The sequence below is a fragment of the Musa acuminata genome, chromosome BXJ2-3 (genome assembly GCF_036884655.1).
Source record: "Musa acuminata AAA Group cultivar baxijiao chromosome BXJ2-3, Cavendish_Baxijiao_AAA, whole genome shotgun sequence".
In the NCBI taxonomy this organism is placed as follows: domain Eukaryota; kingdom Viridiplantae; phylum Streptophyta; class Magnoliopsida; order Zingiberales; family Musaceae; genus Musa; species Musa acuminata.
In genome coordinates this window covers 6,996,323-7,020,492 of record NC_088340.1, presented here as the reverse complement: position 1 = coordinate 7,020,492, position 24,170 = coordinate 6,996,323, and the positions used below count along the sequence as shown (strand labels likewise).

General features: G+C 36.3%; 3 protein-coding genes across 7 annotated transcripts; 1 reads left to right on the top strand and 2 right to left on the bottom strand.

The window, feature by feature from the left end:
* Nucleotides 1–258: 258 nt before the first annotated feature.
* On the bottom strand, nucleotides 259–4,982 carry LOC135606433 (uncharacterized). The gene is made up of 6 exons (XM_065097464.1): nucleotides 4,561–4,982; nucleotides 3,758–3,850; nucleotides 2,634–2,867; nucleotides 2,421–2,523; nucleotides 1,716–1,945; nucleotides 259–744 (listed from the first exon to the last, which is right to left on the bottom strand). The coding sequence occupies exons 1-6, from the start codon at nucleotides 4,878–4,880 to the stop codon at nucleotides 522–524; spliced, it is 1,203 nt and encodes a 400-aa protein (XP_064953536.1). The 5' UTR covers nucleotides 4,881–4,982; the 3' UTR covers nucleotides 259–521.
* A 1,090-nt stretch (nucleotides 4,983–6,072) lies between these two features.
* LOC135607142 (early nodulin-like protein 18) lies at nucleotides 6,073–7,459 on the bottom strand. 2 transcript variants are annotated; one of them, XM_065098709.1, is made up of 2 exons: nucleotides 7,080–7,459; nucleotides 6,073–6,725 (listed from the first exon to the last, which is right to left on the bottom strand). In XM_065098709.1, the coding sequence occupies exons 1-2, from the start codon at nucleotides 7,303–7,305 to the stop codon at nucleotides 6,220–6,222; spliced, it is 732 nt and encodes a 243-aa protein (XP_064954781.1). In that variant the 5' UTR covers nucleotides 7,306–7,459; the 3' UTR covers nucleotides 6,073–6,219. The 2 variants fall into 2 exon arrangements, with proteins under 2 accessions (XP_064954781.1, XP_064954782.1); XM_065098710.1 differs by having other exon boundaries at nucleotides 7,076–7,208.
* A 5,871-nt stretch (nucleotides 7,460–13,330) lies between these two features.
* Nucleotides 13,331–17,010, top strand: LOC135607140 (probable mediator of RNA polymerase II transcription subunit 26b). 4 transcript variants are annotated; one of them, XM_065098707.1, is made up of 10 exons: nucleotides 13,331–13,467; nucleotides 13,853–14,407; nucleotides 14,626–14,694; nucleotides 14,821–14,903; nucleotides 15,222–15,274; nucleotides 15,351–15,472; nucleotides 15,594–15,621; nucleotides 15,731–16,068; nucleotides 16,152–16,242; nucleotides 16,341–17,010. In XM_065098707.1, the coding sequence occupies exons 2-10, from the start codon at nucleotides 13,994–13,996 to the stop codon at nucleotides 16,460–16,462; spliced, it is 1,320 nt and encodes a 439-aa protein (XP_064954779.1). In that variant the 5' UTR covers nucleotides 13,331–13,467; nucleotides 13,853–13,993; the 3' UTR covers nucleotides 16,463–17,010. The 4 variants fall into 4 exon arrangements, with proteins under 4 accessions (XP_064954779.1, XP_064954778.1, XP_064954780.1 ...); XM_065098706.1 differs by having other exon boundaries at nucleotides 13,337–13,779; XM_065098708.1 differs by having other exon boundaries at nucleotides 13,337–14,407; nucleotides 15,357–15,472.
* Nucleotides 17,011–24,170: the final 7,160 nt, after the last annotated feature.

Below are 24,170 nucleotides of genomic sequence, written 5' to 3'. Positions count from 1 at the left end.
TGCAGCTACCCCTTAATATCACTTGGTACCCCAAAAAAAGATACCACACTCTTGTTTATAGTCTAGACTCATGTCACATAAACATATGAAAACTCAATCACAAACTTATCTAAAACAGATATCCTAAATCAATTAAACTTTTATCTAAACATCTCCTAAATCATCATAATATGTGAAAGGAAACCAAATTCCTCGTAGACCAAGGTGTTTTTGCCATCAATCATGTTTATATTTGAGTAACAAACACACTAATACACAGAACAATAAACCCATTAAGGTGACAAATATATTGATTTCTCTCGTTTTCTAAAGCACCATGCATCACCTCCCGAAAAATACACAATGAACTTGTTTTTCTAGTCTTCCCACAAGTAGCGTATTCAAAATCTGAGAGCAGGATCATGTAATGACATCCCCATCTTTGTGCCTGGACAAGGCAAAAAAACCAAGAATAGGATTTGAAGTCCAAGTTCATTTGTTGCTGCAGGGAAATGGGATGAGTATTTCTTGATGTATTCCAATTATCTTCCTTCCCTCTCCATGGTATAGATGGGTACCTGCCAGCGCTTGGCATTCTTCTTTGGGTCATCGGTCAGGCTGAGATCCTTCTCGTCTACCTTGAAGGTCTTCACAAAGGTTCTGGCACCTACTAAAACCAACCTTTCTACCATGAAGAGCTGATAATTGTTCTCAATCACTGGGTCCAAAATGTCACTGAAATTGGATGAGTATGCCAACTTATACCTGTATTGTGTTTAAACTGAAATAAGAATCGAGTAAATGAAGCCAAATAGAAATGATTCTTAAACAGGAGATTTAAACAAACAAAGTAGCTATGAATACATGTTTATTGAAACAGCAAATTCTTTACTGTAGTCACTCCTTCCAAGAAAAGAGCTGAGCTCAATGGACATCTACAAGTTTTCTTATAGATTCAAACGCATTAATTTTTTTGGCAAAAATACAATTCATTATAACACCTGAAAAATACTTCCACAGGTGTCTCAGACCAGCTTCATAAATATATATATATATATATATATATATATATTGCATGTATCCAACTTAAGAACAATTATCTATTGACACCTGAAAAACATGCATCATAGGTGCTGTAGAACAACTTCATAAATAAACAACTTTTTTTTTTTTGAAGGTGATGACCATTAATTGAAATGATTCGACTGAGAAAACAACTGTAACAACTCTTTTTAAAAATTCAAATTTGATAAGAGAATCTAATAATTAAATCCAATGAGTATTCTTGATAAGCTTGCCATTTATGAAGGTGTCATATGATTATAGAAAGTTTTACATGGATGAGATTCAAAATATGTGCATGATAAAAGTACATTTCTTGGTGGCTTACCAGTAAGGTGGATATGCATTGATAGGCAGTCGCATATGTTTTATGAGACTCACTGATAGAGTTAACAGCAAAATACTAGCTTAGGAAACAAAAAAGTATCTCCCATACAAGAAGAATAACCTGAGCTTCTGTTATCATAGCCAAGATCTTCATGGGTTATTGCTAAAAAGATAAACAGAGGCTAAGAAATCTGAAATGGACTTGGCCATACGTGGACAATTACTATACTGTTGATATTACCCAACTCCGAAAAGGTATAAATATAATAAATCGAGCAGCCCTGATAAGTCAAAAGTAAATCTCTTTTTCTAGAAATGAATAAAAAATTTAATATTGCATCTTATACCTAGCAGAGAGTGGTGAAAAGAAGCCAGGTGACCTTTCATTTGAAGCGATAAAAAGTGTACGCCCTGCTGGAATCCATTTTTCAATTCTCTGTTGAATGAATTCAGGGCGTGTGTCTCTATCAAGATGGGGATGGAGGGTCCTAATAACTCCAAATTGGTCCTTTCTGGTCTTTATTTTATCTCCTCGGCGAACATGAATAGCATCATAATCACCAAGTAGACCTTTAATCTGTACGAAGAGGCTCTTTAGATTACTATATACAATCCACAATTAGATACTCAAAATATTTGACATGTAGAACCAAATGTCAGAAATTTTTTAGACATTACTAGTTTGTGCATGCAGCTTAGAACATGTTCTTAAAGAACAGTATCGTTGTGACAATTTGCAAAATAAAAATCTTGTAACAGAAATAGTTACTAAGGAGTGGGATAGATACTTAGGAAGGGGTTATTTTAGGAACAATACATACTTAGGAAGTAGATGAAGCGACAGCAGTAAGATTATTAGTTTAGTCATGAGCATATTAGCTGTAATTAAAGTCATACATGAAAAGCATAAAATGAAAATATCATCAAGATATTAACCAGATATTTTAATTAAACTGAAAGAATATTTATTTGCTGAGAATGTAGACTATTGAACAAACATTTGTTATTTGAATGCTTTTCATCAACTTCTAAAGTATTTTAAGCATTAGTACCTTATCTGCTGCCTCTCTTAATTTCCTAGCAGCAAGCATGGGGAGAAAAGAATATGGCAGCAGAACAGAGCTGCGATTAGTTCGATCCTTGCACTCCATAAACCTGGATGGATTATGCATCTTCTTTATTTTCATGGTAGCATATTGGATAATAAGCTATGTTTCTAAGGTCTAGAAGTAGAAAGGATGAGAAACCAAAGTGTGGAATATTACCATGCTAACGGATTTGTGGTGCGGTTTATTAGCAAGACATTTGAGTAATGGGTATTTTCTTTGAGATCAACTCTGCTAACTCCTTCAACATGTGCCACCCCACTCTCTTCTAATTTCATACTTGTTGAAAGTATTCGATACCACATCTTTGAATTGTCCAATATCACTTGCACCTTACTTGAAAAGAGGTCAAAATCATACAAAGAGTCCATTGGACATGAATTTGCTGCCCACCTAAAACCATTTTGAAGCACAATCAGTCATTTTATCAACCATGTCTATATAGAGAGGTAAAGATATAATGATACATTGAAATAGCATTATCTCAAAATCTACCTCGTCGCCGGACATGCAGAACTAAAGTTAAATACATTAAATTTTTCCAAAAATCCCCTTTTTTGACTGATCAATAATGGAATTGGAGCATACACTAGTGAAAAAATGAGCAAACAATTAAATGTGTGACTACAACTTTAGATTTGTGAACATTAGTAAATATTAGTGTTACAGCTTCAAGCCAGTGAACAACTATAATGGAAATTGACTTAGATAACATATTTCAGAGGCAAAGGAATGAACAGATGAGCAAATTTCTTTAGCTTGGATAAGTAACTGGCTCCTGGATTGTCATATTGACCACTTTCCTGGTCAGGAAACTAATGCAAAAGTTGAGGAAGTAGAGAAACTATATCTCAAAATTCAATTTGATTCAAGAAGCCTAGAATAGTTCACTTGACAAGTCCAAAGTAATAGTCAGTTTAGAATTAAATTGAACTGGCTACCCACAAAATAGGCAGCACCTTATATCTATGGAACAATGCCGGATAAGGATTTCAAAATGAGTTACTAGAACTACTACAGTGTCTAACAAACACATGGACATAAGCATCCTGCCAGCTCCATCTCATACATGGGATAGAGTACATAGAATCAAAGTCATGAATTAAAACTTCGTCTGATCAATCATCCATTCAATTGACATTCTAACTTAATTACTAAAGAATAGAGTAACACCACAAACTACATCAGAAGTGAGCACAATAGAGATATGAAAAGCTAAAAAACCATTATGGTATAAATCCAATTTCTGCTATGCATATGCTAGTTAATTTATGCGGCCGCACCTTTCCTCTGAACTTGTATTGCTGTGCTGGTGGAGGATCCCTTTCTTGTTATGTAATGGGTTGATGCACATTCTAGATGGCATTACAAACACTCTGCAAGATGGAGAACAATTATTTCAGACCAATACCAAATCCAAAATGATTGCCATGTTTCAAATTTTAACTGCCTTATGCAATCTCTAATCATTTTCTCTAACAATAACTTGCAAGCAAATGCAATGCACTCATTAAATTTTCCTTGACTCGAAGGAAGAGTTTCCTGCATAAAGCTCAATAAACCAGAAAATTTGCCAAAAGAAAGAAAAGAAGACCAAGAAGTAATCTTTTTTCAACACAAAAAGTTAAAAAGAGATTCAAAACTACCAATACTTATGCAGGAAATAAGGAGGAAGTAAGTAAGAAGAAAAAACGACAGACACAGACCAAAAGACTTGAAGAGCAGCAGGAGGAATCGACCTTTCTGAACAATAACTAGCAAGAACATGAAATATGTGCACTTCAATTGTACCACATTTCCTTGACTTCGATTCTTCAAAAGGAAATTACTGTCTTGGAGGAAAAGCACCCGGCATGAAGCTCAAGAAACCAATAAAGTTCTCGAAATTTTTAAAAATAAGAAAAAGATATTTAACACAAAAATCTCAACAAAATGCAAACTTTAACATGTACAAAGGAAAACCACGCTTGATATAAAAAATGAAGATGAAACCAATGTCTACCTGCAAATCCAAAACAGAAGCCATGGAGCCCAAATGTAGTCAGAATCAGAAGACAAAGCCACAAAAAAGGGGAAAATATTCGACCTTTGGAGGAAGAGAGCCTCCTCGAGGGCGCATCTGAGGCTGGACTCCTGGTGGCCCAGGCCAGCGCAGTAATCACAATGCTTCCCGGGGCAATCGATCCGGCTGCCCCAGTACAAGTACTTCCGTTCCAACCCGCTCGAACCCTCACTCTCGGACGCGTAGGCGGCCGCTGGAGGTGCAAGGGAGAAGCCGGAGGTCAGCATCGGAGGGAAGAACACGAACCAGATGACCGCGAGGGCTGCAGCGGCTGAGACCGCCAGCAGCGGAACGACGAGGGCTCTCGGCCTGTGCTTGCCCCTGTGGGCGCGCAAGATCGCCATGGGTTTTGGGAAGAGTGGGCAGCACAGTGAGTTCCTCCGAGCTCTCGGCGTCTTTGTTGCGTATTAGACCAATAAATAAAGCTGCCGCGTCCCGTCGCGCCCATCATGCTTTCTTTGGAACGACGAAAACATTGATCCCGTCGGAGGGTAACATAATGGATCCAGAGAGCTCATTAAGTACCGACTTCCGCAGCGACTCAACCAACCTAAGTGGGATTTGGCGCCAACCGCACCGTATGCGCGCTCCGTTTCCTGTCGTGTGCCAAGTCGTGTTCAGACAAGCATAGTACACGAACGGGACAAACCAGTACGGCTCTGCGATGAGGTGGCGTCACTCGGAGCCGTTAGATTAGGATGAAGCAAAGGAGAAAAGAATAAAGATGATTTATTAGTAAAAATCGAGTTTTTACAGTATAAGATCTTATTTTAAAAGTTTTTTTATTGTATTAAGTTTTGATCAGACTCTATTGCCAAAAATTGTTTCAATATATTTTTTATATCTTAAATATTGATCAACAGACCTTTGTCCGTATATACCTCATACAATATATTTTTGAATGTATTAATTAGCTTGGTTGATAAAAATATTGATAATATATTATAAGATTTTAGATTCGAATATTGTCTTCATCATTTATTTTTAAAAAATATATATATTTTTTAATTCAAAATAATAAAATTAAAATCACTATTTTGTTTAAATGGATCCAAACTGATTTACTTATCAATTTAATTTAGAAAATTAATTTGATATGCTATTATTTTAATTTTAAAATTAATTCATCCTATGGATTCATCCAATGCGAAAATAAAAATAAAAGGGGTACGAGAAAAACCTAAAATTACTTTTTTTTCCTGGGAATTTATCCTTTTAAATTTTGCTATATTTACTTTCAGAATAAACATATTTTGTTCAAACTCAGTCTTATGATGATGTTAATCCTTAAAATGTCTGAGTTATGTGATCAATAATTGTCAAATATTGATTTTATGTTATTGGTGATTCTGCCTCGTGTTTGGTACAAATAATTCATGTTCTCATCATGTTGCAAGTGCTGTAGCCAATAATTGTCCAGCAGACTCTCTCCCATGAACAAGACATTGGAAATCTCCGGCTTAGTTTGAAGCGTTTTGCTCACCGGAACGGCGATCCCACAGCAGAAGCAGGAGCAACACAGGCAAGAGTGAGAACTAATAAAGCACAGTAGCCGATTCCTTTCATGAATTATCGTCGCTAACATCTACAAGTTGAATCACACTCGAATGTAAACCACGGCACACAAACTCGAATCAAATGAAAAGAATCGAAAGAACAATCACACTTGTTATTAGTTCTTCTTCATCCGTGGACGAGCAGAACACCCACAAGGCTCAATCCGAGGTGAAACCTCCAATCCCGCTGCTGCTGGTTCCTCAGCATCCTCGCCAGGCTCTCTCCAGCCGCCGACGAAGCCTCCACGCTGCCTGCCTGGACTGGATTACTGAAGCTGGAAGGCACGGAGGGAACAGCCTCCCCGGGCACCACGCCACCCTTCTCCGGGGCAACCTGCGCAGGGGCTTCCGCCTGATGCTCAAGGCTCTCCGGCAGGCCCTGCCCGTGGGTGACGTTGATCTTGAAGTGCTGCCCGTGCCGGCACTGCCGGCCGTCGTTGTTGCCCGAAAAGAAGTAAGTCATCCCTTCTTTGAGCAGAGGCACCGCGATGCTCACCTTCTCCTTGCTGAACTTTGGCGCCCCGGCCGACCACTCGATGGTGTCGTCGGTCTCGGCGTCGTTGTAGTTGCAGCGCTTGTAGGTGGTCACGTTGTAGGTCTGCACCACCGTGTGCCCCTTGTCTGTGTTGAAAACTGCATCGCAGCAACATCGTCCATGATCCATTGCAGAGAAACGATACAAGAAGAAAGATCGGTAAACAGAATCTAGAAGCTGGAACGTATAATCCTTTTCCTCGATCCAAACTCGCTAAATGTGCAGCAGTACATGAACTTTTATAGTATTCGATTGATGAATTCAAATTAATCACTCAAAAAAAAGAACCAAGTGTAATAAATTCCATGTCGTGGCTTTGAAGCTCTAAGAATCAAACAAAAGCAGATACAACTTTGTATTTCAGAAACAAGAAACCAAAGCATTATCCATATGAAGGGGTTGGTTATGTGACAGCCTAAAGAACCTGTGTGCAGGAGAGGGAACTAACTCACTGAGGAAATCTCCAAGACTGAAGTTTTTGCCTGAAACCCATTTCTGGTAGTTGACCTGCGGCACCTGGAGCCTGTCATACCAGCCCAGGGAGTCCCCAACCGTGTAGTTCTGGTATGCATTTGCCCTTGGCGAATCGAGGAGGATCAGACAGAGAGAAGACAGCAGCCGACACAAGGCATAGCAGGTGACCGGAGGAAGAACTCTGCAAGATCTGCTCTGTTCCATCTTTCTTGATGACTCGAGGAAGCTTTGGGGATCTCAATATGCTAGAAAGAGAGTGTGACGACTGTCTCGTGAGAAAAAGGCATGCGGCTTGCCCCAACCACTCTTCTGCCACTGCTGTATTTTCTTGGTTTTTCTTCTTCGACTACAATTACAGATCCTCGAGACAAAAAAAAACCCTTAATAATTATGTGACCGAAGAAATATTTGGTTAATTTTTGTTGTAAGCTGAGATTTCATGGCAGCCGAACTTTTTCCTCTGACAACGAAGATCTCCGTATGTTGGAAGGCACGAGAAGAAGTTACCCAAAGTACATTTCAAGAAAATGGCACGAGTGTGGATAGGAGGAGAAAGATGTCCATTTGGGGGGGTGAAGCATGATTGAGATGCAAGAACAGAACCATGTGTCGGTAGCCACATAAGTATTGATTGGATCATGTGGAAGGATGGATAGTGACATGGTGATGGGCCCCTCAGCACATACAAATAGAACAGCCTGTAAACCCTTACGGCAAGTTATTCCACCTTTGGATCATACTACAGTTTTCCCATGCAACCACCTTTGGCCACCGCATGCCCCCATCTTGGCGGCTCAGTTATTATGCTTCTTTTACATTAAATAAGCGATTATATGTGTCTCCATTCGGTTTCGATAGACTAACCAACCTATTAATTTTTATTTAATTTAATTTAAATTATTAATTAAAAATATTTCGATAGACTAACTAAAATAAAATAAATTATTAATTTAAATATATATATATATATATATATATATATCAAAATCATATTAAAAAATGAGTCTCATGCACTCATCTCAATCTTCCATAAGAGGAAATGGCTACACTCACAAAAATTAATATATTAAAATGTGGTTCGACAAAGTCTCATAATGGGTCAAACGGCTGAATGATCGGTAAGGTATATAGTTTCTTTCCCAAATGAATTCAGGATAGAGTACTCTTCTACTCAACTTGATCTCTGCAGATGATTCATGTATTATACGAATTGGGTTTCTTCGTAGTCTCGAAGCTTTTTCACTCAAATCTGCTGGGCCTTGATTGGAACTATATGATTGCAAGGACTAAAGAAGAATCAAATGGAGGTAAAGGTTTTGTTGGGCTGCCATCTAAAATTATTTCAGCTGTCTCTTCCGAGATATCTGTAGAAGAAAGAAGATTAACATTACCTCCTGCATAAGTATGACATGCTCACATTGCCCAATTGGAATCAGAAGACAGCTTAGGAAGAACTGTATGTTGGGCAGGCTGTCCGGGCTTTAGTAACCCATAACCCTTTTTTCTCTGACCAAAATATCTAACGAATAGAGAAAAAAAAACTATAGGTTTATAAAAAAAAATGAAAGGGTAGAAAAACAAGAAAGAAAAGATGATGATAATATTGTTCTCAATCATTCAGACAGTATTTTCATCTTAGATCAGATTTATAATAAATTTTTATTGTAATCAATATCTCAATTATTCTCTTGTGATTGTTGTTTGAGTTTTGAGTAAGAGATTCTGAGATTTGTATATTCATTATTTTTTAGTAATTTTTTTTTACCTATTATGTAGTTTTTACGCTTGAATAAATTTTTTACGTAAATCTTATTATCCTATTCGATTATAAATTTTATTTAATTCAACTATGTATTACGATCTATTTATATTTAGTCGTATATAAAATTATCGTTTCATCCCATCACTTTATTTATGTTGCTATTATCCTATGGCATGAAATCAAATCAAAAACAAAGAAAGAGAAAGAAATTTACATGTAAGAATAATTCCACACAAGTATTACTTTTGTATTCTACGGCAGCACTAGATTTGGTAATGGGTAATTAACATTTGAGGATCTCTAATCATTATTTCAGTCTAACCTAATCTTGCATTAAACAGAAAAAAAGAACCGCATGAAATGGCCTGTTGACTCCACAAAATAAGTACATTAAACATTTAATGTGGTCAACTACGTACATGAACCCACCCCATTAGCAGTTGGACTGTACGAAGATAATAAGCTTCATCGTTGACGTTGACCACTGCACACGCTTTTCATTTCGTTTGTTAATCTTTAGTCAACCATCAATTTAACTTCGAATTTATTACCTGGCATTGTGGTTGACTTGCTCCACACGTTTCAGCATATATTCCCACCAAACGCTTAGTCAACCATTACAAGATGAGACATTAGCGACAATTATTTACGATTATGAGAAGCATCCCATCCTTTTGCTACAATGGTGAGAACAAAAGTTGGGTAAATTTATTGATTTTTTTTTTCTAACATGTGCAGCACATTTTTAATATTTTATCGTTTGTTAAGGAGTACGAGAACTAAAAACTTATAACTTCGGTCAATTTTTTTATCTTCAATAGTGTGTTTGAAACCTAGATTTACCTCTCTCAAAACAAAACAATGTAAACCTATTTGAAAAACATCATAATTGAGGTAAATTGAGTCAAAACTCAATAATAATGATAAACCATTAGCTCTTTGTTATATATTAGTTGTATGAATCATTTATAGCACATAACATTAGTTGTCATGGGATTACGTGTCTCTATATTTGCATTGTTTCTATTACTGCATGGCAAGAAATTTGACATACGTGTAGCTTTCTTTTTCTTCTTCGTTTCTTCTTCTTCTTCTTCTTCTTCTTCTTCTTCTTCTTCTTCTTCTTCATTTTGCAGGCATGGAAGATGGGATTAAAGGTTGGTGGTCCTCTGTTGTAAAGAGGGGGGGGGGGAGGGTGGGTGGGGAGTCTCCGTCTCCATCTTGTATCGACCTGTTCTCTGTTGGTGTCTATCATCACCCTAATCTTTCAAATGCTTCGTTTGTGGAGTGCGAGGAAAGTTGGATACTCGGTTTTGAGTTGGAGGAAGAGAATGAGCTGCTGCTTATCTGAATCTGACCCTCCTTCCATGGTGGATGACAACAGATGGAAATGCTTTTTATTCATCCTCCTACGAACTCATCAATAAAATATCGATCCATGTCGTCACCCCGTTTCCGTTCCAATGCATCAAAATATGACGCCGATCCAAAGTTCACATTGTAAAATGATGTCCCAATTTGAATAGACTTTGTGGTTGGGAATAATGGTAATATTTTTAGTTTTTACAAAAAAGATATGCATCTCTTACATTATATGATTAACATAATATACTTCAAAACTGCACAATAAAAATTAAATATCATGTTAAACATTTTAATTTTTTATTATTATCTCTGGTATATCATAAAAATAATAGACATCGAGCCCTAACGTCGCAAAGGATCATCGTTATCATTTCTACTAATATAACATGCTCTTCCTTTAATTAACTCTTAATCCATCGCAACGAATTATTTTATACTGTGAGGCTGCTGTCATTTTAGAGGGATTAATATAACATTGTAGGAGCAGTTGTCAAAGATGAGTGTGATTAAAGTCCAAGATTTTGATGGATGTCCTGAACATAAATAATCATTTTATGTATTTTGAATATAATATTTATTTATTTATTTATTTATGGTACTTAATAAAGTATTTTTTTTTGGTTCATGTACTTCAAATTAGGTGGCTAATTGATTGATAAACTATGTTGGAGTTGACAATGGACATAAAATAAATCGAGGAAATTCACTCTCAAGTCTTTTATAATTATTGTGGAAAGTTGATTTTATTTATTTTTAAAAGTAATATATATAATTAAAAATATAGCCTATGCGAATATAATAAGAATAAGATATTTATGATTACAACTATCAAACTACAGTTATATATATATATATATATATATATATATATATATGTAATTGATTATTTTTATATAAACTTCAAGGAAAAGAAAATTAAGATTAAGGCGGTGAAATTGTTGAATCATAAAAGCCAGCAAGAACTCTAAACTTGTAAAAGTTCAAAAATCAAAATAGATGATTTTTTACATAAACTTCAAAGGAAAAAGAAAATCAAAATTAAGGCGATGGAATTGTTGAATTATAAAAGTCAACAACAGAAATCTAAGCTTGCAGGAGTTCAGAAACTCATGTTTTACGTGCATCTCATGTTTGATAGTGATGAGTTTTGTCTAAAGAATATTCAATAAGTGCGTTCACATATCTCATGTTTGATAGTGATGAGTTTGAGGCATAAAATCGTAGAATTATGTATACATATAATGTGGTGAATATATCTCGAAAAGACATCACATATTTTTGGTGTGAAGACAACCAATTCATCTTTTATTTTCCCCAATAAAATCATATAATGGGATAATATTATCCTTTAAAACCATCACGATGCTTTAACTTCTCACAAATCATGGATTAATGCCTCACCATCTATCCAAGAACATAACTCGATCTTGGAGAATTATAGCTCTATGTCTTGAGATATAATTATTTTATATCTCCATGATTAATTTTCATATATATTTCAAGAAGAAGATTTTTTGTTAATTGGTTCACAAATTTTGCTTGGATTTTTTTTTTGTTAACTCAAAATTTTATATTGAATTAATTATATGGTTACAGTGATTTAGTACTATTCAAATCATAAATTCCTCCTAACAAAAAGACCCATCTAACTAGTCTTTATATAAAAAAATATATAAAATTTGCAAATCAAAGTTGACTCCTATCTAAATTATAATTTGATTCATATTATGTGATAAATCAATTAATTGAAATCATGACAAACATGTTTCATATATTATGCTAACTATTATAAATAACAGTGACAAATTTAAAGCTATAGCAAAAGCATTCAGTGAGTCCTCTTACACCACAATCAGTGCCTTCCTCAAATGATTGCACCATCAATTTAGGGGCAATTAATTCTTGGCAAGAGATTACTTCCACCAGTAGTGAGTGGCTCAGCTTTGTTCAAATAAAAGAAAATGATGCACAAAGGTCAAGTAGGAAGATATGAAACTTCACATTCCCATCACTAGAAAAATAGGGTTGGTAATGTGTAATGTGGGACTCAACAAGACACTATTCAAATGTTGCCATCTAATCCCACCACATCATTATGAGAACCTCACTTCCCTTCCCAGCTAGTGATCATCTCCATCTCCATCATTTTTTATGCATGAATATAAATGAGCTACTCACAACCAATAGTCAACTTTTCTGTGGTCATTGTTTAAGGTGAATAAATAAATAATTTCATTTACACTTTGTGCTCTAATGACAAATTGGGCAACAATTCTCATCCAATTAAGAGGTTTCTTTGATAAATAATATATGGATTTAATATAGCTAATGTATTATTTTATGTAAAATGAAAACTCCAATTTGACTCAATCACCTTTTCTCTAAACCCTAAATTTTCAGATTGAGTTTTGACTAGTACTCTTTGTTTACCACAATGACCAACAAAAACTTGGAAGCCAAATCCTCCACAGCTGCCATTGGAAACCATGGTGTTAAGTTTATCTATCTTATTTCCTTAATTAACCTTCTAAGACTAATTTGAGTGTGTTTTTATTGGATCATATCAAATGATGAGGGGCTCAGTGGGTGAAACACTCACAATAGAGAAAGCTAATACGTGACATCAATATCAACGTTCGCACCTCAAGACGGCCGCCCATCAGAGCCGTCCATTCTCGTGATTCGATAGAAGAATGTAACGGAATTTGGTGTATTACAAGAATACTTTTGCCTACTCGGATTTGGAGTATGGAGGGGATCGTTGGGGCCCACTCTGGAAGGAGTGGATCGGACGACTCACATGTTCACCAGATCAAGGATCACGAACAGCGAGAGCCCATCTCAACCGTCCATTCGCTGGAGTCAACGATGAGTCGCTCCTTCCCTTTCTTACTATTTATGTAATTATGAATTTTATTAACTGCTTATATTAATTCCCTTGTGTGTATATATACATATATATATATAAATATATACGTATATTAAAGATCGGATTTTTGAGGTCATTCGAAGTTTATTTTAGGAACGGGGAGGCAGACGAAGGATTGGGCTGTTGGATTCGGTCCGCCGTAGTTCTGTTTCCTTGCGTCGCTTCGCTGCTGGTATTCATCTTCCCTCCCCTCTTCCCCCCACCCCGCTCCCCTCTCTCTCTTCCTCTCTGTGTCTTTGAGGAATCGAAAGGAGAGGACGAAAACATATTGTAACAGCAATCGGCAGTGAGAACGCAGATTGCGGAAAAGGTTTCGTTTCTCGAGTGATTTCTTGATTATTCTTTTGTTGGTTCTTGGTGCCCAATCTTTCCCTGTAACAGGAGGGTATTGTTTCGTTGTTGGGATGGAAGAAAAATAAGTTCTTCTGGATGTTCTGGAAGCCGTGAAGGAGGCGTTTGTGTGGGTGAAGAGAGGAAGAAATAGGGGGTTTGATCGATGTTTTTATCGCGTTTTCTGTGAGAAAAAGGGAAAATTCTTTGGGGCCTGGTTGATTGGTGCTTTGGGTGGTTTTTCTGTTGAGAAATCCGATCTTTTTGCTGGATTTTGGGTTCTCTTGAAAACGTAAGAACAGCTAGATCGAAACCGCACCAGTCAGTGGAAGCATTGATGCCCATTTGAGTTTTTCCGATCGCAGGCTAGGAATACGCGGCTAAGAATCGGTCTTGGCGCCGCCCCCTGGTCGAGAACCGGTCCAGAAGAAGTGGGTTTTGTTTGCGATCGCTTCGGTCCTAGTCCTGCCTGCGTGCTTTTGTCGCCGGAGCTGTCTCTCGCTGCCATGGCTGACTCGTCCGGGTCGCTTGATTACTGGAGAAAGTTCTTCCGCAGTGCTAATTCCGACATCTTCGAAGTGATAGAGCATGCCGTCCTCGTCGCGGCGTCGGACTACCCCGAAGAATTCAGGAGTAGGAGGGATCGGATGGTGGAGAATCTGTTCACCGTGCTGCTGCCAAGGTGCTTCGGGTGCGACCGTGTCGCTGAGGGGGAGGAGGGGAACGCCAGCGTCAAGAGGGACGGAGAGAAGGAGAGCAAAGTGGATAGCAACAACGTTGGGCCCGAGGACCTGAACCGGATTGTGAGCAACTACAGCTTCGATGAAGCCGAGGCGCTCACAGAGGAGATGGAAGAGGAGGGCCAAATCGTTGGGGAGGTTCTGAGGATAAAGGAGATCTTTGCCAACCATCATGATGAGGTTTGTGTCATTGCTCCTCTCATAAATTCAACTTATTTGATGTCTTTCTGGTTACACCTACGGTTTTTGGCTCATTCTATAGCTGAATTTGCAGAATCATTATGGTGTTAGAATTCTTTTTGTTGTATAATTTAGGTTGAATGATATCACTTTGATCTTAACTTGAAACTTGAAGAAGTTGTGCCGATTGTATTTAGAGTTGCTTTGCTGATTTGCAGTCTGAGAGCACACTGTTTGAGTCACTAAGGAGGCTGCAGTTGATGGAACTTTCTGTCGAACTACTGAAGGTGAGGAATAGAATCTATTTTACAGTTTAGTTGTTGCCTGTTCCCCTAAAGATGCAATAGTTTGGTTACCAGGAAAGCAATGTCTGACTTGCTGTATATCAAATTTCTGTTTCATTTGGATCATAGGCAACTGAGATTGGAAAAGCTGTTAACGGTCTACGGAAGCACAACTCTAAGCAAATTCGCCACCTTGTTCGGACTCTCATTGAGTAAGTTTCTTTTACTGTAACAAATTTTTTCAGAGACTGATAAAAATAGCTCATGAAATATTTACAATGTTAATTTTAGTAGAGTCCGGCATGTCGAGCGTGGTTTTTTAAAAGATGAAGGATTTATGATGTCATGTTCATGTGTGGATTTCATATCAGCTTTTGGAGCATTGAGGGGATATGCATTAGACTGCTGAAACATTCTTGCAATTAGTGCCTTTCACTTGGCTTTTCTTACAGCTTAATGAAGTATATAAATTATGTAATGGCTGGTTAGACGCTTGTTTAACCCTGCTTCAATTTCTTTTTATGCGACAGTGGTTGGAAGGTTTTGGTTGAAGAATGGGTGAGAGCTACAGCTGCCATTGCAGGTAGACAGTCTTTTCCTTCCATATTGTCATGGCTTTGTCATTTATGAGATCTCATAAGTGTTTATGAACGCATCAGTTACAGATAACTCTCCTGACAATGAAAATCCTCCTATTGAAGACGAGGAAGGGCTCCCATCCCCTCCTTTGGATGAGGGAGCTCTTTTTGCCACTCAAACTACTTCCATCCAGCTCTCAGAGGTATGGCATATAAAATTCTGGATGATATATTGTCGGTCCTTTCTCATTGAAGCATAATCTTCTAGTTCTGAAACCAACTGACTGGTTTTATTTTATGTGCCTTGACTGTTCGGATATGAAGTTCTTCGATGGAATGGATGATGATGGAAGTGAGTAATTGTGCTTTCTGTCTGGTTATGAGTTTTGCTGATGCATTTTCTTCTTGTTCAATTTCCACTATGCACTGACATCATCCATCTACTGGAAAATATTATTCAGATTTCAGAACTAATGGGGAGTTTGAGAAGCAGTGGAAAAATGGAAGGATGCTTAAAGAAACTGATGAACCAGAGAGGAAACAACAGCCTGTCATTCCAAAAGAGAAGGGGGAGGCAAGGAGGCAAGAATTAGTCATTAAACCAGCAAAGCCACAGGAGCACTTGGTTAGAGAAGCAAAGCATGAAATTATTGTAAACAAGCAAAGCAAGCCTGTGATGTCTGGGCCTGGCAGACAACTAAAACTAGCCTCCAATCAGAAAGCTCACAGCGAGATGAAAACTAAACAGCATCAAGACAATGCTGGAGTTCAGAGGAAGCCATCGGTGGTTTCACTAGATGTAAGTCTATCCGATCGCTAAAAAACTTTGGATAAAGTTGGTTTGGAGGAGCTTATCCATCGAATTCTTTGCACTCTATACAGAAAACAAGGAACTCAGAGGAAGCCTTAATACAAGCTAAGCTAGAAGTGGCAAAGAGGAAGCTTCATGAAGGTTACCAGCTAGCGGAAAATAGTATGTTTCAATCCAAAACATCTATTGTGCTTTTATCGACTTTCTACAATTAAAATTAATAGCTTATTTGATGTGTGCTTCACATTCATCTATGGCAGCAAAAAAGCAGCGAACGATACAAGTAATGGAGCTGCATGATCTACCAAAACAGGCACACAATAGGCATCCAATTCTGAAATCCAGAAACCAGAGTAGGAGTTGGGCAAGTGGTCGGCACTAGTCATGTTAATTCTCCAAGTGGATTGCCAACTTACAGCTCTGAGCCGACCCTTTTTCTCCACGTTGGAACATCTGTGGCTTGTACTTAAGCGGGGAATGACTACCTGCGTACCTTTCGCTCAAAAGCCCTGTCAGTTTTTTTAGAGCGAAAGGTACTCAGGTAGTCATTCCCCGCTTGCTGTTGAAACTGTCTCCACCAGCTGAGCTCGGACATGAAGGCTGTACAAACTTCTTTTTGTTTTGGGGATTTTTCCCTAAATGATGACTTAGAAACCATGATTATATACTGCAAAAGATGCTGGGGGTCTTACAATAGATATAGAAACCCCGAGGACTCAAAAGAGTTCCAGAATTGAGAAAACATTTGGGACGCTGGATTGCATACTGACCTGGTCACAATTCATTGGTTGTTATTAGATAACAGTGTATACATGTCTTTAACAAATCTTTGATCATTTTCCATTTTATGATCAGTCCTGTTGCCTGAATGATGTAAAAGCAGCGCTTGCTTTACAAAATGACAATTATTATACCAATGATCATATTCCAGATTCTGTGGTGTTTGTTGGCTGGTGTTTTCTGAAAGCTGCCTGATTCATTCAATCTCAATTCAATCATTCACCAGTAAGAAAAGGTTGGTGATACTGGTTGTGGTGGTGGAACTGGGTAGGTGCCATCATTCACAACCTTCAGTTCTGTACCTTGACTTAGGCACCAAAATTTGTCTATTTTATTGCAAATAATGAATGGAACTCGAAGAACAATCAAGTCAAATAAGGAAGTCTTGGACTGCATCATTCCTCGCAAAATTTGACACACCTATCAAAATAGGAGAGAGAGAGAGAGTAAAATGTTGGAATTTTCCTGATAATCTGAATTCAAGACACTAAACAACACCTTAAAAGATTTGACTTTTTGATAGATTAGATGACTGAATCATAGTAAGGGTTGGGTTCTTGCTGTGGATACATGCACACAAAAATAAAAAAAGAAAACTAATAATCTCTGCTGCTGTTTTGGCAGTGTAAATGCCTCTCCTTTGGTCATCTTCTCTCCTAAAGATACCGAGTCTCAAGAAAGGTGGATAGAAATTAAAGCACATTGAAACTACCGTAGTTGACGGTCCATAACTATTGCTCTTTCTACCTGCCTCTTCTTCTCTTCGGTCACTGCATGCATCAGCACTGCGCAATCACCCAACTCATGGCTTCACTAAACACCATCCCAACAAGGTGTGGTCAAAGAATATAGACTTCTTCCTGCATATTATTATTATTATTATTATATATTTATATTCGTCTATTAGGGTTTTTATTCCTTTTCTTAATTCCAACTCTATGCCTTTTGGCCAAATAAATGCAAAAAAACCATTAAGAATAGTCAAAGTAGCTATCAAGAAATTGATAAAAATAAAAAAAAATTGATTGGATATCTATCTTAATGGCAACTAAAATTTCATTGATAGATCTAATCACGTTTTGATATGAATACGAGTAGCTTAATTATTATCCGAGTAACGTTTTATATAATTTATTTAAGTAACTATAATTCCTGTAATCAACGAGCTCCGTCCACCTGACGCAGCATGACTTGTATTCGTTCGACGACTAAGATTTAACGATGCGAAGAACGGACGGTGATCCGAGATCCCTGAAACAGGCGGCTGGAAACCAAAGCGGGAGATTCGCATGCATCAGAGCTGACTCATTCACTCCCAAGTCTTTACGCTCCTTAGTGGGCAAAACAATTCCACGCAATGGCTATGGTCGGCGAAGAGTTGTCTATGACGACATCTCGTGTTGGCTTAAGCTGCGGTCTTCATCTTTGTTGTCGGCATCAGCTCTTAAAGCTCGGGGGTTGGTGGCTGCAGGTTTTCCGCTGGATGAGCCTTTTAGTTTGCTGTTTGTCCTTTACATGACGATTGAAAACTGTGGACAGTGTTCTGATGGCCTCTGAACAACTCAGGAGCCAATTCACTGCTGACACACCAATCTCATTAGTATTCTTCTACAATAATAATAAAAATAATCAAATCATATATTCTAAATATTTAGAATCGATTATGTATGAATCTTTTAAAAGATTATATGTTAAATTAAGTTTAAAATATTTATATCTTTATTTATGATTTGTATTAATAATTTTTAAAGCTTTCTTTACTTCTGTTTGTATGATTAATATTAATTATTTCATATATTATAAATACTTTTAGGTGTATATTCGTACCATCTTAAATGATTTATCAAAATTATATTTGATTATTCATAAATAAAAATATTTTTTTTTATCTTTTGTCGTAATTCCAAATATCCATCTTAGCATTTTTATCTCACCAACATAAGCTCTTTGTATATTATTTTTTAATTATTTATTATTCAATTAAAAAATAATATGTACAAAAAATTTATGTTGTTAAGACGAAAATATTAAGATAAATACAGGAAATTATTAGAAAAAAAATATTTTTTATTCATAAATAATTAAGTATAGCTTGTATGCTTATGGGACCTACCGAAATGATATTTATTCTCATTCTTCATTGGATTGTATTAATTTGTGGATGCTGTTTAGTGACATGAACAACTTTGCTAAAACATGTGTCGTTCAGTCTGGGTTTTTCAATGTAGTCTTCACTCGCAGCCATTTGGTGAAGTCAAACTAAGTTGATTTGCACTGCACGAAAGTCAAAGTTCAAGTGGAGGAGTCAATGCCTAATGCCTGCAACCGGTTTCATTTAATGTATGTGAACTTAAAAGACTGTTCTGCACAAAAGATAAGAAGACTGAAATAAATTAGTTTTGGAACGATGAGACGCTGGATTGGCATTTAATTCTGGGAAGAACATTGAAACCGGCATCATCAAGTCGGATTCCAAAAGTTCAATGAGATGATAGCACACAGTTGGCAATAGGGATAACAATTTGGAATACGAACAGCCCCATTTCTAGCTTTCAATATCATACATAGAACATTGGTGATAAAAGCACATAAAGGAAGCTAAAAATTACAAGGAGGCATCATTTCCCTTATTAAACCACATGCCATCCCATCCACCCATTGATAAAAAAATCTAAACTTGTTTTACAAGGAGGCCTCACATAATTACTAGGAAAAGTTATATTCAAAGAAAATATATTGTGCATGGCAACAAATAAGGTAATTGGAAGTAGCCATGATCCAAAATTAACAAGTCTATTTTGGTTGGGAGATAGGGCACTGTTCAAGCATCTAACACAACAGTGTAAGTTGCAAAGCACCTGCCTGCCACCCATCCCCAAGCTCAAGAGTCTGCATAGTTGGATCAGCCATGAATGTCCCTCTTATCAAACTTCCAAATCCATACATCATGATTAGGACCACCGGATTCATATTCCAAGATCTATTCACAAGTAAATATCCCAACCAATTTGATAAAATCAGATCTAAGTTGTTCAATAGCATGCAAAAATTGGATGGTTAAATATTTGATGTGAAATGGATGTGATCAATGGTTGTTCAATAGCATCATGATTGATGTTGCAAAGAGATATAGGTATATGCCTTTGATTTGAGAGGACAAATGGCATTTCAAGATAAAAGTCAAAAGGGTTTGGATCTAAACCCCAACATTGAGACCCATCTCTGACCACATCTTTTGGATCCAAAAAAAGATAGGTAAACAAACATCCACAAAAGCCTTGACAATATAATCATGATCATAAAGGAAGTTAATATTGGCTTTGATGTGGTTAATCAAGTTTTTTAGATGGCATGGCTATTAAAAATACAATATTTCCATCATCTTTACTTATCTACCTAATTTTAGAATTATTATTATTTGGAGATAAAAGTCAAAAGGGTTTGGATCCAAACCCCAACATTGATACCCATCTCTGACCACATCTTTTGGATCCAAAAAAAGATAGGTAAACAAACATCCACAAAAGCCTTGACAATATAATCATGATCATAAAGGAAGTTAATATTGGCTTTGATGTGGTTAATCAAGTTTTTTAGATGGCATGGCTATTAAAAATACAATATTTCCATCATCTTTACTTATCTACCTAATTTTAGAATTATTATTATTTGGAGATAAAAGTCAAAAGGGTTTGGATCCAAACCCCAACATTGATACCCATCTCTGACCACATCTTTTGGATCCAAAAAAAGATAGGTAAACAAACATCCACAAAAGCCTTGACAATATAATCATGATCATAAAGGAAGTTAATATTGGCTTTGATGTGGTTAATCAAGTTTTTTAGATGGCATGGCTATTAAAAATACAATATTTCCATCATCTTTACTTATCTACCTAATTTTAGAATTATTATTATTTGGAGATAAAAGTCAAAAGGGTTTGGATCCAAACCCCAACATTGATACCCATCTCTGACCACATCTTTTGGATCCAAAAAAAGATAGGTAAACAAACATCCACAAAAGCCTTGACAATATAATCATGATCATAAAGGAAGTTAATATTGGCTTTGATGTGGTTAATCAAGTTTTTTAGATGGCATGGCTATTAAAAATACAATATTTCCATCATCTTTACTTATCTACCTAATTTTAGAATTATTATTATTTGGAGATAAAAGTCAAAAGGGTTTGGATCCAAACCCCAACATTGATACCCATCTCTGACCACATCTTTTGGATCCAAAAAAAGATAGGTAAACAAACATCCACAAAAGCCTTGACAATATAATCATGATCATAAAGGAAGTTAATATTGGCTTTGATGTGGTTAATCAAGTTTTTTAGATGGCATGGCTATTAAAAATACAATATTTCCATCATCTTTACTTATCTACCTAATTTTAGAATTATTATTATTTGGAGATAAAAGTCAAAAGGGTTTGGATCCAAACCCCAACATTGATACCCATCTCTGACCACATCTTTTGGATCCAAAAATAGATAGGTAAACAAACATCCACAAAAGCCTTGACAATATAATGATGATCATAAAGGAAGTTAATATTGGCTTTGATGTGGTTAATCAAGTTTTTTAGATGGCATGGCTATTAAAAATACAATATTTCCATCATCTTTACTTATCTACCTAATTTTAGAATTATTATTATTTGGTATTATTATATCGAAGGAGAGCATTAGCATTATGGTAAAGACAAAAGAGAGTAATAACTTGAGTTAGAGAGACCACAATTGGGTTCAAGGTTTTCAAGGCTCAAAAATCTTCGATTGAATTTTAGAGAGAGAAGTATCTCTTAAATTGGCTAATTGGCTAAAAGTTATTTCAGAAAACATGCTAGCGCATTAAATTTTTTAATCAATCCTTTTCCTATGGATCGAATCGATGGAATAGTTGCACATGTTTGCGAAATCACACTGATTTTGGTTGATTGATCAGTGATGAAGCATAGAGCTAGAAAATATCATTAAGAGCTCAGCTCCCAAATGGACATAACACCTAAAAGAATGATAACACAACAAAAACTGGCTAATAGAAGAGATGAGCATCCGAATTCAATGACTACCGATGGCACAAAACAAAGGACAACCAACAAGAAGACATCAGCTTCTCCATGATGGATGTTTATATCTCACAATTGAATAACTTATTACTCCCAAGCACCACTATTTTCAGACAGGTTTCTGAAGTATGCCAAGTGCTCTACAAGAGTCATCAAAACCATCGTCTCTTGTTCACATCATCCGGAACCAATTTCAGATTCCAAGAAAAAACAAAAAAACAGGGCAAAAGTGCATGGCCGATCCCAGAGATGAGACCGACCTGAAATTCTTGGGATGGCATACGAAACATAGTCCATGATGGATGTTTATATCTCACAATTGAGTTTGTCATGCTTTTGGATCTGGCACTAGACTAAAAGGCAAATCTCATAAATCTGAAACTGAATTTACAAATCAAAAATATAACAAGTCCATGATTCAACACATGATAGAGCTAGCCTTTTATATGTGCTATCTACTTACAATGTACAGATACCAAATTCATGAGAACAATGGCAATCAAGGACCTTCAATAGAGGCAAGAAGTAATGCAAGACAGACAGAATCTATCTACATGATCAGTTCTGCATTTCATCCCCTAGAACAAATTGAGTCTACTAGATTGCTCCAGGTTAAAAGGTCTAAATACATAATAAAATAAGACATGAATTGCTAGAAGAAAGGAGTATTTATTTATTGTGAGGGAATGACAGCTTAAGAAGATGAAGCAATAAAAAGAACAACCATATAGAAAGAACAAAATGAGGAGAAATATCACTTAATATAGCTGCTATTGACCACCAAATAGAAACAATCATTTACTCATTTGAATAGACAAATTTCAAGTTCAGCCAATCCTTCCTTTTTCAAAATAATTATGGAGTATATGGACTTAAAAGAGTGTCTTTATCATTTCTACATCATTATAGACAAGATCAACCATATTAGATTGTATTACCAAGAGAACTTGAATCTTATCCTATTTGTTTTCCATTTTATATGGGACTACTTATTTACTGCATGATCAATGTAAAGTTTTAGTATTTCCTGGTGGAGAGGAGAGTAAGCATTCAGGCATCTAACTGAAAAAGATAATGTAGAACACATACAGTCAATTATACACAAGGTTCTAATAAGGAAAAGAAAACGATCGAATGATAATGGTAGAAGACGAATCAAACGCAGATAAATTGGGTCCATCTCATAATACAAGGACCATGTGACCATAATTCTCAAAAGAAAAATCTATCATCTCGGCTCTTTACAGCCATATAGTGATTGACAATGATTTTCGCAAAATATTGACGTAGAAGAAATTACTGGAAATGTATATAGTTCCTATCTATCATGCAAAATAATCCATCCTCCAAAAATCTAGTTTTGTCAAGAATTACATAAGGAGTGCAATATTATCCATTGTACATCAGTACCAATTCATCTTTCTCAGTTGGAAAATAATGCATTAAGCAACTGAATTTTGTATGGAGAAGAACAAGGCCTTTAGGATGATCAATACTCTAGTAGCTTATATACATAGTATCAAACTAACTTGTACAACAGAAACATACCTCGCAGAACACATCCGTACCAAATTGATGATCCTTGGCCCACTTGGACATCATCAATAACAGATGCACTTGGAGCCAAAAAAGCATCCTTATGAACATTAGGTACCTTGTCAAATATGTTCATGAGCGTATGATGCCTCGACACTATCATGATATGAAGAAAGCAGCAAATACAAATTAGAAAGCCTATAACTTAAACATTGAATTTATTTCTCACACTCAGTGCAATTAACATTAGAATGATATGTATCAAATCCAAGAAAACTGCAAAATTATACTCAGTGATAGTGGCATAAAAATTAAAGAAAGCTGAATTATTGTGACAGAAATGGCAGTCTAATTTGAATTATTATGTCAGTAGTAGAAGCTGATATGACTAGATGTAAACAAAGTAAAAAAGTTATATTTAGCATAAAATAGAAGAATTCATAGAATACAATTACTTTCTCATGGAGTGATACTACTTGAAATCTAATTTCTAACGGATTTTTTGCTTAATAGATTTCATGATTTCAAGTGGGTGGCATAATTTCATAAATCCATGCTGCCACACAAAATGATAGCTGCTTATATGCACTAATTGCTGTCTTAATCACCCAACTACACCGGCTAGATCAGTTACCCAGTCTAGACATAACAACTAAGAAAGGAAAAAACTAAATTCTTTTGGCTTTGAAA